The sequence below is a fragment of the Pongo pygmaeus genome, chromosome 7 (genome assembly GCF_028885625.2).
Source record: "Pongo pygmaeus isolate AG05252 chromosome 7, NHGRI_mPonPyg2-v2.0_pri, whole genome shotgun sequence".
Taxonomy (NCBI): Eukaryota; Metazoa; Chordata; class Mammalia; order Primates; family Hominidae; genus Pongo; species Pongo pygmaeus.
The window spans coordinates 27428755-27442351 of record NC_072380.2 but is presented as its reverse complement, the minus strand read 5'-3'; the positions used below and the strand labels follow the sequence as shown (position 1 = coordinate 27442351).

Genomic DNA, 13597 nt, shown 5'->3' with positions numbered 1-13597 from the left:
TTCTGAGCTTATATTTCCTAATCTAGAAAAGTAGAAAAATAAGTATTATCTGTTCTACCTGTTTCCCAGGGTATTGTGAAGCCCAAATTAAGTGATAGGTGTACAAATGCTATGAAAAATTCTATGGCTATAATTTTTAGAAATGATAGCAATTAAAGTAAGCTTCATGGGGAGATAGTACATACATATATGCCATACAATTTATCAAGTGTTCACTCTGTGCCAAGAACTTTCATCTGTCGTCTAGCTTGTCTTCACAACTGTCTATGAAGTAGCTAGTCCTATTCCTGGTTTGTGGAAAGGAAAAGGAAGCTTGGAGAAGGTAAATAAATTATTCACAGCCTCCCAGGTGGTAAAGAGCAGGACTGAATCAAACCCATCATTGGCAGGGCTGCGATATTACGTAACTGGCATCTCTCCATTGTAAATGATGGAATTTAAATTACATCATGTAAATTTACTATTATGTAGAATAAATTTTATTTTAAAAGAATAGTATGGTTGTAAGTTTTCTAACAAAAAAAACGGACAAATACAAAAGCTAGCTGGGCATAGTGGTGTATGCCTGTAGTCCCAGCTCTGTGGTGGGGCTGAGGCAGGAGAATCGCTTGAACCCGGGAGGCAGAGGTTACAGTGAGCTGTAATTATGCCACTGCACTCCAGCGTGGGCGACACAGTGATATTCCATTTAAAAAAAAAAGGGACAAAGGAAAACTTACAGGTACAAGTACTAAAAAGGTACTACATCACCAAGGGATGTCTACCTCTAATTTAACCAGACATCACTATGTTTACCAAGTGGGCCACAGTTGAGGCCAAAATAAGTTGAGTATGGCTTGAATGGAACTCAAAATCATGCCCTCAACTTAAAAAGAACTTTCTCTTTTCTTTCCTTAATAATGGAATCCCTGACTTTCAGATGGTCACAGCCTGCCCAAAATGAAGGCTACATTTCCCAGTACCCCTTGCAGGTGTGACCAGGTGCGACCATGTGATTAAGTTCTCCGCAATGGTTGAAGAGTAGAAGCTATGCATGCAACTCCAGAATCACGCCCTTCAAGGGAATGAGCACATCCTCCAATATTTCCCACTCTATCTTTTCCACCACTACCTGACAATGAAACCTGGAACAGCCACCCGGTCTCCGATGTTAAGAATCTGGGTACCTAATACCATCCAGCCACCATGCTTACCCTGGACATAGTCTGAACCTAGTTTAACTTTTACATGAGAAAGAAATTTAAGTTGCTTGGGTTACTTCATTTTGGTCTTTCTGTTACCATAGCCTGAACTGCATTGGTGATATTATGACATAATAAGAAATATATATTTGGTCTCTGACCATGCACACAACTTCTAAAACCCTTGGAATTTCTAGGGTGTTAAGAATGTTTTTTTGAGGCCAGGCATGGTGGCTCATGCCTATAATCCAAACACTTTGGGAGGCTGAGGCGGGAGGATTGCTTGAGGCCAGGAGTTCGAGACCAGCCTGGCCAACATGGCAAGACTTCATCTGTACAAAAAAATACAAAAATTAGCTGGGCATGGTGGTATGCACCTGTAGTTTTAGCTACTTGGGAGGCTGACGCAAGAGGATTGCTTGAGCCCAGGAGACTGAGGATGGAATGAGCTATGATTGCACCACTGGATGAATTTAGCCTGGGCAACAGAGCAACACCCTGTCTCAAAAAAAAAAAAAAAAAAAGTGCCTTTTGTATGCCAATGAGATGCCTGGTGGCTTAGATATCTTAGATCCCTTAGATATCTTCAGGATGAGGGCTGGTCATCAGAAAGACTGAGGCATGATGTGAAGGCTGAACTTTCAGCGCTACCCCTAAAACTTGGGGAAGGAAAGGGGCTGAAGGTTGAGTTGATCACCCATGGCCAATACTGTAATCAGTCATGCCTACATAAAGAAGACTCCCTAAAAACTCAAAAGAACATGGTTCAGAGCTGAACTTGCAGAGGTTCTCAAAGGGTGGCACTTTAAGGGAAGGCATGAAGCTCCACGCCACTTCCCACAGACCTCACCCTGTGCATCTCTTCCCTTTGGCTGCTCATCTGTAACCTTCACAATATCCTTTTTAATAACGGACAAAAGAAAGAAAAGTGTTTCACTGAGCTTTGTGAGCCACTCTAGCAGATTAATCAAACCTAAGGAGGGGTCATGGGAACCCTGATGTATAGCCCGTCAGTCGGAAGCACAGGCCACAACCTGGGACTTGCTACTGGCATCTGAAGCTGGAGCGGGGTGGAAGAGTGGGGAGTTGGGGCAGTCTTGTGGGACTGAGCCCTTAGCCTGTGGGATCTGATGCTGTCTCCAGGTAGATAGTGTCTGAATTTAGCTGAATTATGGAACACTCACTGTTGTGGGACTTTTCCTTAGTTTAGCTAAAGATGGGGTCCTTGTCTCATGGCCATGAAAGATTAGGCTCACAGACAATTTGAAGGGTGAGTAAGGCAGGGTTTTATTGGGTGAAGAGGGAAAAAAATGGCAACAGGGACCCTTCACAAAGCCAGAGTCCCTATGTGCTCCCTACCTCACAGTTTGAATCGCAGGTACCACCCAGGAAAAGGAGGGGCCAGGCTCCTCCCCACTGCAAACAGCAGGAACTTCTGTGGCTCCACTCCAGTGCACACTCCTCCCAGTATACAGGCTGACTGGAGTTTCTCTGGGGACCCTTCCCACCTGGCTGTCTCACCAGCTGGTGTTCACTGGCGAATCAGTTTTTGGTGTGGAGAAACTCCTGTACATCCAGCATCAGGCGTGACTGTTGAGTGGTACATGAGAGTACAGAGAAATAAGCAGTGTTTTTCTTTTCTTCAGAGCATCCTAGCTAATACACCACCATTTATCCTATTTTCTTTTAGATACAAGTTAAGGCAGAACCTAAATTTTCTCATGTATAAAATGGGATTAATTTACCTTATGGGATTGTTAGAAAAACTAGAAATACATGTGCATTTCCTTGCTATTGCTATAGCTCATAACTGACCATTAATGGATATTATGTCCTGTTGTAATTTTTTTTTTTTTTTTTTTGAGACAGAGTCTTGCTCTGTCACCCAGGCTAGAGTGCAGTGACGCAATCTTGGCTCACTACAAGCTGCGCCTCCCAGGTTCATGCCATTCTCCTGTCTCAGCCTCCCGAGTAGCTGGGACTACAGGTGCCCGCCACCAGGCCTGGCTAATTTTTTTGTATTTTTAGTAGAGACGGGGTTTCACCATGTTAACCCGGACAGTCTCGATCTCCTGACCTCGTGATCCGCCCGCCTCAGCCTCCCAAAGTGCTGGGATTACAGGCATGAGCCACCATGCCCGGCCCTGTTATAACTTTTTTAAATGGGTTCCTAAAAAAAAAAAAAGGTTGCTTTAAAATATTCCACCTCCCCCATCAAAAACAAAAAAATCTGTAGAGGGGAGAGATAAAACGAAAATAGCAAAGCTGATAATAATGCAAGCTGAATGATGGTATGTGGGGGTTAATTATACTGTTCTCTCTAAAATATTGAGTGCATTTGAAAATGCACATAATGAAAAAGTTAAAATAAATGAACAAAATAAGATCTTTCCACAGAGGATAAAAAAGGGCTCCTGGAAATAATCTAATGTGAATCTCTTTGGGAAAAATAAAGGCATAGTTAAACCATTGAAAAATTGATTTGGGTCAATTTTTGGAAGGATGGAAAACACAGAGGAGCATTTTTAATTGTTCCATTAAAGAACAACATGCAAGGCCAGGCGCAGTGGCTCACGCCTGTAATCCCAGCACTTTGGGAGGCTGAGGCGGGCAGATCACTTGAGGTCAGGAGTTCGAGACCAGCTGACCGACATGGTGAAACCCCGTGTCTACTAAAAATACAAAAATTAGCTGGGTGTGATGGTGCATACCTGTAATTCCAGCTACTCCGGAGGCTGAGGCAGAAGAATTGCTTGAACCCTGGAGGCGGAGGGTGCAGTAAGCCGAGGTCATGCCGCTATATTCCAGCCTGGGCAATAGAGCAATACTCTGTCACAAAAACAAACAAACAAAACCATGCAGAGAAAGCCTCATTGCCACAAAGGACACACGGTTGCCACAGAGGACACATGGTTTCCCCAGCTATTGGGCACGCTTCAGGATTTCCAGAACTCCCCAGGTCGCTGCAGGGCTGGCCTGCAGACTGCTTCTAGAAAGAGTGGCTGCCTGGAAAAGGAGACTGCCCTGATGCCCTGCCAACTCTGAATCAGCTCTATGACTTCGGTCTTCTTGGCTCTGAACCCCTAACTCCCATCTGTGAGTGGGCTCATCTGGTCCCCGACATCCCATGGATAAGCTCTGAAGCATTGAGTGACTGCCCAAACCTTGCTTGCCAGTGTCGAATTCCATAATTTTAACAAGCGTGTTGATCTGGTCCCAGCCCACCATGTGCAGGAAACATCAACTAGCAAGTGAAAGCAGATTGCTGCAGGCAAATGCATTGTTAGGAGCAAGAAGAACTTCTAGATAGGAAAAAAATGCCTAGCATGTGCAAGAGCCCTCAAAACACAAGCATCTGTGGCCATTTACAGGACAGAGACAAACAAACCTGCATACTTCATTAACTCCTATTATTTTATTAGCCAGCACAGTAGAGTATTATTGTCTATTTTGGTGCATCATGAGGTATGATTTATATTACATTCTGCATGCTTTAGAGAAAAAAAACACAAAATATATTTCTGAAATATTCCCATCCAAAATGTTTCCAATAAAATAATTGAGTGCTTCAATATAAATTTGAGGAACATGGAAAATCAGCTTTGTGTTGTGTCCAGTTGCCAAGTTGGCTGTCTATTCCTGTACCACTCCAGTGTCTTTATAATGAATTGCAGCAATGTGTAACTTCATGTGGATGATCTAAACAAGAGGTCGAAAGCCGAAATGCCTACAGGGGCCAAGCAGGGAATATGAGGGAAGCTGGCTGGATAGGAACTGTGGCAAATGGGAGAACAAATGTCCCTCCTACAGGGAGCAGCTGCTATTCAGCTCAAAAGTCTATTGCCATGCAGAAAAGTAAGCTTAATGAAGCCAGATCCTCCTTTTTTCAAAACGCAAAGGCAGACAGTGAACTATCTGCAAAGGAAGTTAAGAAAAAACAATTCCATTTACAATGACATCAAAAATAAGATACTCGGAAATAAACTTAACCAGGGAGGCAAAAGTCTTGAATGATGAGAACTACAAAATATTGGTGAAAGAAATAATAGAAGGCATAAGGAAATGGAAAAGGCATCCTGTGTTCATGGACTGGAAGACATAATATTGCCTAGGTCACTGCCTATCGAATGGAAAAATTTCTCTCTTTTATAATAAACAGCAGAGCCCCTAATGTATCTCAGGTAATCGCCTTCATCACATGATTCAGGTAAATTCTGATTATCTCAAGTCAATCATGACGGTCTTATTCCCCTTGCCAGTGATGAATTTGGAAGTGAACATGTGACCCAGTTCTGGCCAATAAGATGCAAGGGAGTATTCTGGAAGGTTTTAAGAAAGGTTTCTTAGCTCTAAAAATGAGACATACAGGGAGAAATGGCCTTATTTCATTTCTGGACATTGGTTCATACCAGGATAAGATGCTGGAGTTGCTGCAGTCATTTTCCAACCAAAAGGAAGCCATAGGCTGACCAGAGAGAGGATGAATCTAAAGTCACTGACATAATCAACAGTGGATGCCTTTTGCCTCCAGATTTCCTGGTACGTGAGATAATCCACCCCCTCATGGCTTAAATCATTTGATGTTGCATTTTATCTATATGTAGCTTAAAAGATCATAAATGATACAGACAGAAAAAAGTATAGGTCAAATAAAAGATGTTTGCAGTCAAATATGACCCAGAGGCAGGCAGTTTACCACCCTCAGTGTTTCCCTAGTTACTTGGATTAAACACTATTTCTCACAGAAGTTCTCCCTGCATTATTCAGATCAACTGAGAACTCCCACCCTCCTTGTTTCTGTAGTTTAGGCCTCAGGAAAGGTACATCGGACTACAGTGATTTCCTCAAAGATTTACTGATGAACAAGGTCAATCATGTCTGCAGTGCCAGGATGCCTGTTTCTGAAGATGCAGCTGCCAGCCCTGTGGCTGACTTTATTTAGCAACTATTGTCCTTATCGCAATATTTTGTTATCTGAAATCTACTTTGTCTGATATTAACATAGTCATACCAGCTTTCTTTTTATTAGCATTAGCGTGGCATATCTTTTTCCATCCTGTTAGTTCAATCTGTATGCTTACATTTAAAGTAAGTTCCTTGTAGCCAGCATATAGTTGAGTCTTGCCTTTTTATGTAATCTAACAATCTCTGCCTTTATTTGCAGTAGCCACTTTCTAGTTCACTGTTTCAAAAAGAAAAACCAAGGCAATTTCCTCCTTTACTCTCTGCACCTGGGAATTTATTTTCTTAACAATTTAAAAAGTCATTCCTTACACAAATTTATATGGTGATGGCAAGGGGTTTGGAAATCTGGCAGTGCTTGGCAGGGCATTTGGGAGGTGGGATGCAGGAAATTAGAGATTATGAGAACTTTTGAGTAAGCTCTTGCAGAAGATTAGCTAGTATACATAGGACTTGAACATCAATAAGGACCTCTGAATAAGGTCGTTTATATTGAAAGGAGAAATATAAATTGGTGACAGATTGGTTCTAGTCACCAAGATTTCTCTTTCCTGGTCTCTGGCTAAGTCTTAGTCACCCTTACCCACCCCCCCACCATATGCAAAGAATAAAACAATTTCAGAGTGTCTAAGTTGGTCAGAACTTGGAGCAATTAGTTCCATCTTTTCTTTTATAGTGGAGGAAAAGCAAGTTAGAAAAGTGAAATAATATGCCCCAGGTCCTGCCTCTGGGTAGTGGTGGAGCTTGGACTAGAACTAAGTCCTTTCTGGATTTCCAGAATGATTGAAGAGCCTTATTGGTTTAATGTTAACCCTTGTATTGTAGTTTAAAGGATACAATTTCTACTCTTCCTTCTTGTTTTTGATTTGTGGCCGCATTCAGAATACGAGAAAAAAAAAAAACAACAAAATAAGAAAGATCAGGTAAGAACAGAATGAAACACATAGACAACAACACATGTCGATTCACAACACAACTGGGACACATAGATAAGAGAACACAATGAAAGAGAATGAGACGACATGAGATTCTGCATTGGAGGAGGGGAGAGGGCTATCTGGAGTGTAGCGTTGTTAGCCCCATCTTGTGGCTTTTTTGGATATTGCCTCTAAGGTTAATTTTTGAACCACTAACCATAGCTGGAGACCCAACAAATTGTTGGGTGAATAGATCTAGGATAATTGCTTTCAAACTTTCTTGCACCTCAGAATCACCTAGCATGCAAGCGAAAATGAAGATTCCTGGGCCTCACTTTCCACAAGAGAGATGAGTAGATTAAAGTGGGCCCAGGAAACTGCTTTTAGAAAACTCCCCAGGTAATTGCAGGAGAACCATGAACCACATTTAAGAAACACTGAAGGCAATTAGAGTTAGTGGTATTCATCCCTTGTCATTGTGAGGAAAGGACTATGCTGAGGAAAAGCGTGGAAGGAAATTGTTAAGAACTTTAAAGGTCTGAGATTTTACCCTACTTGCAAGCTAATGTGTGGGCCAAGGGAAAACATCTCCTTCGCCCCTTGAAGTTTCACTGCAAATCACTGACAAAAAGGTTAAGAAGAGGAAAGGGATAGAAATTTATTTTTTTGAGACAGGGTCTGGCTCTGTCACCTGGGCTGGAGTGCACTGGCACAATCTTGACTCACTGCCACCTCCCGGATTCAAGCGATTCTCCCACCTCAGCCTCCAGAGTAGCTGGGACTGTTAATGGTGGAGGGTGTCCAGGTTCTTGGCATCTTGAACAAAGAATTGGAAAAAACGCATCAACTAAGCAGGGAAGGCATGAAGGGTTTTATGGAAAATGAAAGTACACTTCACAGTGTGGGAACTGGCCTGAGCATAGGGGCTCAAAGGCCCCATTACAGAACTTTTGGGAGTTTAAATACCCTCTAGAGGACTCCATTGGTTACTTGGGGTACACCCTATGTAAATGGAGAGGATGAGGTAAAGTTACAAAGTCATTTACTTGGCCTACGCCCTATGGGGAGGATATTTGCTGTCGCAGCTGAAGTGTGAACTGGCCTTATGTTCTCTGCCTCCAGACCCTATTTTCCTGCCTCAGGCTATAGATGCACACCACCACACGCGCTCGTTGTATTTTTTGTAGAGACGGGGTTTTGCTATGTTGCCTAGGTTGGTTTTGAACTTGTGAGCTCAAGGCCTTCTTCGACCTCCCAAAGTGCTGGGGTTACAGGTGTGAGCCACCACCGGCACCTGGCCCGATCCGCCATGCCTGGCCTGATCATAGTTTTACGTGACATGGGAGCCTTCAGAATGAAGACCTAAAGATACAGGGGAAATGGCTCATTTTCATGCTTAGGCTCAGCAAAGTATGAGTAGCTGTGTAGAAATATGATTGGACAAAAGGGTATGAGCTAATGTTAATAAACTGAGTGGGGAACCTAGGCCTGTCTGTCTAGATTTTTCTTGGCCTCTACGAACACGCATTTCTTCCTTCCGGGTATGTTACAGGTAGTCAGACAGGCATGAGCAGGGCATGAGAGGACTCTACCCTCCCCAGTTCCCTCAAGCAAGAATGCCAGGTGATGGTTTTGCAGTTATCACACTGCCTTTCTAAAATGGATAATTTGGCAGATGGGCCAGAGAGAGAGAGACAAGTCCCTGATGGTCCACAGCTGTCACTAAAGTGTTAATTGATGTTAATTGATATTAAAGCAGGTGCCAGGCATAGGCAATTTCCCAAACAGATAAAAACACTTGAGATTGGTGATCAGCTTCCAATAAAATTTCAGAAATTGGGTGAGTGAGCTTGGGCATGCACATTAAGAGACAAAAGAGTGGAGTATGACCTTCCGGGGGCATTCCACTGGAAAAGGGAAGAAAGCCTCAGATGGGCATGTGTACAAATTCCTAAGCACATGGTGCATGCTCACCTCCCAAGCATAGGGAGGGCACTGTGCATTCGGGCAGCTCACACTGAGGGAAGAATGAAGGGAGAGGGCAGCAAGACTCCAGAAGTGGCCCAGCATATGAAGTCCCAGGATCAGGGTTAAATGCCACACTTGTCCCTCAAGTTCCCTGCTTGGGTCTCTTCCAAGTGTACTTCCTTTCCTGTCCCAAACTTTTTAAACTTCCACTCTTGCTCTGAAACTTGCCTCAGTTTCTTTTTCTGCCTTATGCCTTGTATTAGTCCATTTTCACATTGCTATAAAGAACTGCCTTAGACCGACTGGGTAATTTATAAAGGAAAGAGGTTTAATTGACTCAGTTCCGCATGGCTGGGAAGGCCTCAGAAAACTTACAATCACAGTGGAAGGTGAAGGCGAAGCAAGACACCTCCTTTGCAAGGCTGCAGGAAGGAGAATGAACACAGGAGGAATTACCAAACACTTAACAAAACCATCAGATCTCGTGAGAACTCACTATCAGTAGCATAGCATGGGGGAAACCACCCCCGTGATTCAATTACCTCCACCTGGTCTATCCCTTGACACGTGGGAATTATGGGGATTACAATTCAAGATGAGATTTGGGGTGGGGACACAGCCAAACCATATCGTGCCCCTCAGTCTAATTCTTCTAAGGCGGCAAGAATTGAGGTTGCTGCAAACCCATACAGATTCACTGCTGTTAACTCAGACACCTTCTACCCCTAACAGGTATGGGGTAGGACCCTCTCCGGAATCGGGATCTTATGGCCTACAGTCAAACAAGGTAGGTCAGATAATTTCTTTATGGCCAGTTTTTCCACAGAAAGGCAGAGAGAAAGAGTAATATTTTAAGGTTTCAAGACTGGCTTTAGGAAAAAGGGGTTCTGGTTTCTATGACCTGCCTTGGGGAAAAGGAATTCTAATTTCTATGGCTATCCTTGGGGGACTGAGATAGGAGGGCAGAGAAAAATTTCTGCTTTTGAGGCCATTTTGGGGTATTATTTTCTGAGTTTCAACACTAACAAGTTTGCATGCCAAAATTTCATGAATACTAGTAAAAGATGAAACTCCTGGGACAGAGACAAAGGACAATACTAACAGCAATAATAGTAGTCACAGTATTGTCATTGGGCCATTTTCTGAGCCCTAATTCTTGCAAGACTATGTGATGAAGGCCACAGCACGTTGCATTACAGGAGAGGGGCCCCAGGTTTAGGAAACTCACATATCTTATAATTGGGAATAAGTCTGCCACATCTTTGGAGAGACAAGAATTCTGTCTTCCAGGGCTATTCAATGCAGAAACATCCTTGAAAAGATAGTCGGAAAAAGGCAGTCAGTGCCTCTTGCTCTCTCAAGACATGCAGGAACATGACACATGTGAATTGTCTCCCAATAGAAAAGGAATGAAAGTGCATCGTGTGAAAAGTATTCTGCATCTGGAGGCTGTAAAGTGATCAAACTGAAGTAGGAATGAAGATTTGAAGGAACCATCCAGGCCTACTGTACCTGGCAAGAATTGAGCATGAACTCTAGTTATCTCAGCTAAATTTTGCAGAAGTCCTCAATTTCACTGTTTTAATGGGCATTTGCCCATTGAAACAGTGCTTGTCATGAGCACTTTCCAGATTTATTTCACTTTATCCTCACATTTCATGGAAACAGAGATATTACAGCCATTGTACTCATGAGTAAATGGACTTTGAAACATGATGACCTGTTCACTTTTTCAACCACAGGACAAGAATCAGGTTTTCTCGGAGCTCTTCTGCCGCCTCCCCTCTCTTGTTTCTCCTTACCGCGGCGGGCCAGAAGAAGACTGGCCAAAATAAGTAAACGACTAATGCAAGAGTGGCATAAGTCCTCAAACAGGCGCTGCAAACTTAAGTGGTGATTGCACTCACGGTGCTTTAAGACCCAGCCACTGCTTCGGAAGCAGGAAGTTGGGATCTCTGGTTTCTCCCATCCGCGAGCCTGAGGTTCCCCGGGATTGGTTAAGGAAGAGGCTCCTTTTCCCATTTCCAGCCGGAAGTAGGTTTCCAGTGACACGGAAGCCCTACTGCGCCGCCTGGGAGACCCTTCCGTGCTATCCCGGCCACGGACCCGCCCGGACCTGAGGAGGCGGGAACTGCTGGCACAAGGCCCGCCCCGCTCTCCCAGGATTTCCCGTGCACACCGGAAGTGGGTGGGGCTCCTCCGGACGCCCCCCTCCCCCCCTCGCCTTCCCCCCCGCACGATTGGCCAGCGCCGCTGTCTCTCAGCGTTCTAGGGGAAGGGACTGGGCGATTCCCAGCACTCAGGTCGCGGGCGCTGGCAGCCAGGCGGGTGGGAGGGGCCGGAGCAAAAGTTCCGGGCGCCCGAGCCGGCTGCTCGTGCCATGGAGCGGAGCCCCGACGTGTCCCCCGGGCCTTCCCGCTCCTTCAAGGAGGAGTTGCTCTGCGCCGTCTGCTACGACCCCTTCCGCGACGCAGTCACTCTGCGCTGCGGCCACAACTTCTGCCGCGGGTGCGTGAGCCGCTGCTGGGAGGTGCAGGTGTCGCCCACCTGCCCGGTGTGCAAAGACCGGGCGTCACCCGCTGACCTGCGCACCAACCACACCCTCAACAACCTGGTGGAGAAGCTGCTGCGCGAGGAGGCTGAGGGCGCGCGCTGGACCAGCTACCGCTTCTCGCGCGTCTGCCGCCTGCACCGCGGACAGCTCAGCCTCTTCTGCCTCGAGGACAAGGAGCTGCTGTGCTGCTCCTGCCAGGCAGACCCCCGGCACCAGGGGCACCGTGTGCAGCCGGTGAAGGACACTGCCCACGACTTTCGGGTAAGAGCAGCGATTTGCACGAGGCGGCCGAGCCGGGTCTGGAACCCGGAACCCCTTGGCTCTGCGGCTCCCGCCCCTCCTGTCTGCCAGAGCCCAGTGTGTCCGCGTCTCGCTCCCAGCATGCAGGACCCCACCTCTCCGACCCAGGTTCCCAGGGCTGGCCGCTTCTTCAAGGTCGGCCCAGGGGCCCGTGCTGGGAGAAGAGAATGCGAACGGAAAGTGAGAGATGAGGTTACATGATGTTCCCAAGACAGCGACACTTGCTTCTGAAGGGTCCAGGCCATGCACTCCTTGTGCCAGCCGGGTGTGGCCCAGGTCCCTTTAAGCGGCACGGATGTGGGTGCAGCCCACGAGCCCTGTAGCTTGGCACACTCAATTTAGAAGTGGAGGAGGAGCCACAGACCTGGCCAGGGGTGTGGAGCCTTAAGATTTCCCCCAAACCAGTCACCTACTTGCCAAGCTGATCCCACGGTTTGTATTATTTGGGGGAGAGGCCTCTGACCCTGGCTGGCTGGCCTATTCTGGTTTATAAACCAGCATCTCCATATCTAGAGTTCTAGTGGCTATACATAAACCCAGGAGCAACTTACAGGGCAAAACTAACATGGAGAATTCTTTGATATAGGAAGGAAAAATGAACAGAAGATAAGGGTTAGTCTAACTCAGCATTTTCCAAAACGTTTAATCTTAGCCCACAGGAAGCAATACATTTTCCCTTGTGACCCAGAACATATGTATCAGTTGAAACAAAAGTTTTTTGAACATGTCCATGGCACTCTGGTATTTTCTGTTACTTCCCTTTGTTTTTGTTTGTTTGTTTGTTTGTTTTGAGACCTCTGTCGCCCAGGCTAGAGTGCAGTGGCGTGCTCTCAGCTCACTGCAACCTCCGCCTCCTGGGTTCAAGCGATTCTGGTGCCTCAGCCTCCCGAGTAGCTGAGATTACAGGCATGTACCCACACGCCTGGCTAATTTTTTTTTTTTTTTTTTTTTTAATTTCTAGTAGAGACAGGGTTTCACCATGTTGGCCAGGCTGGTCTGGAACTCCTGGCTTCAAGTGATCTGCCCTCCTCTGCCTCCCAAACTACTGGGATTACAGGGTGAGCCACTCCGCCTGGCCTCTGTTACTTTTAAAAATTACCCAGAATGTGAAACATTGAATTTATTTCATCACCTGCTAATGCATGAGTCAGAGCCCCAATTGGGAGAACTCTGGGTAGGTGGCCCGAAGCTGCATGGACTGGAGAGGAGGAGCTGCCCGAGTCCCCTTTGCCTGGTTTCTGGGCCCCTCTGTGGCCCTGCCTTCTTTTTTTGCAATAGCTTTTTAAATACAGAAGTCTGTTCCGCTCCAAATGCATTTGACAAAGTTTAACTGAAGGGGAATGTAAGTGAGAGGTGACACCGTGCTGGCAGTCCTCACAGCCCTCGCTCGCTCTCGGCACCTCCTCTGCCTGGACTACCATTTTGGCGGCACTTGAGGAGGCCTTCAGCCCACCGCTGCACTGTGGGAGCCCCTTTCTGGGCTGGTCATGGCCGGAGCCCACTCCCTCAGCTTGCAGGGAGGTGTGGAGGGAGAGGCGCGAGCAGGAACCGGGGTTGCGTGCGGCGCTTGCAGGCCAGCTGGAGTTCCGGGTGGGCGTGAGCTTGGCGGGCCCCGCACTTGGAGCAGCCGGCCGGCCCTGCCGGCCCCGAGCAATGAGGGACTTAGCACCCGGGCCAGCGGCTGTGGAGGGTATACTGGGTCCCCCAGCAGTGCC

General features: G+C 46.2%; 1 protein-coding gene across 1 annotated transcript in view; it reads left to right on the top strand.

Annotated features, from left to right (window-relative positions):
* Positions 1–11262: 11262 nt before the first annotated feature.
* TRIM35 (tripartite motif containing 35) overlaps positions 11263–13597 on the top strand; it is a 28109-nt gene continuing 25774 nt past the window's right edge. The window contains exon 1 of the mRNA XM_054499817.1: positions 11263–11843. Coding sequence (XP_054355792.1) covers positions 11409–11843 — 435 coding nt within the window. The 5' untranslated portion in view covers positions 11263–11408. The remainder of the gene's footprint in view (positions 11844–13597) is intronic.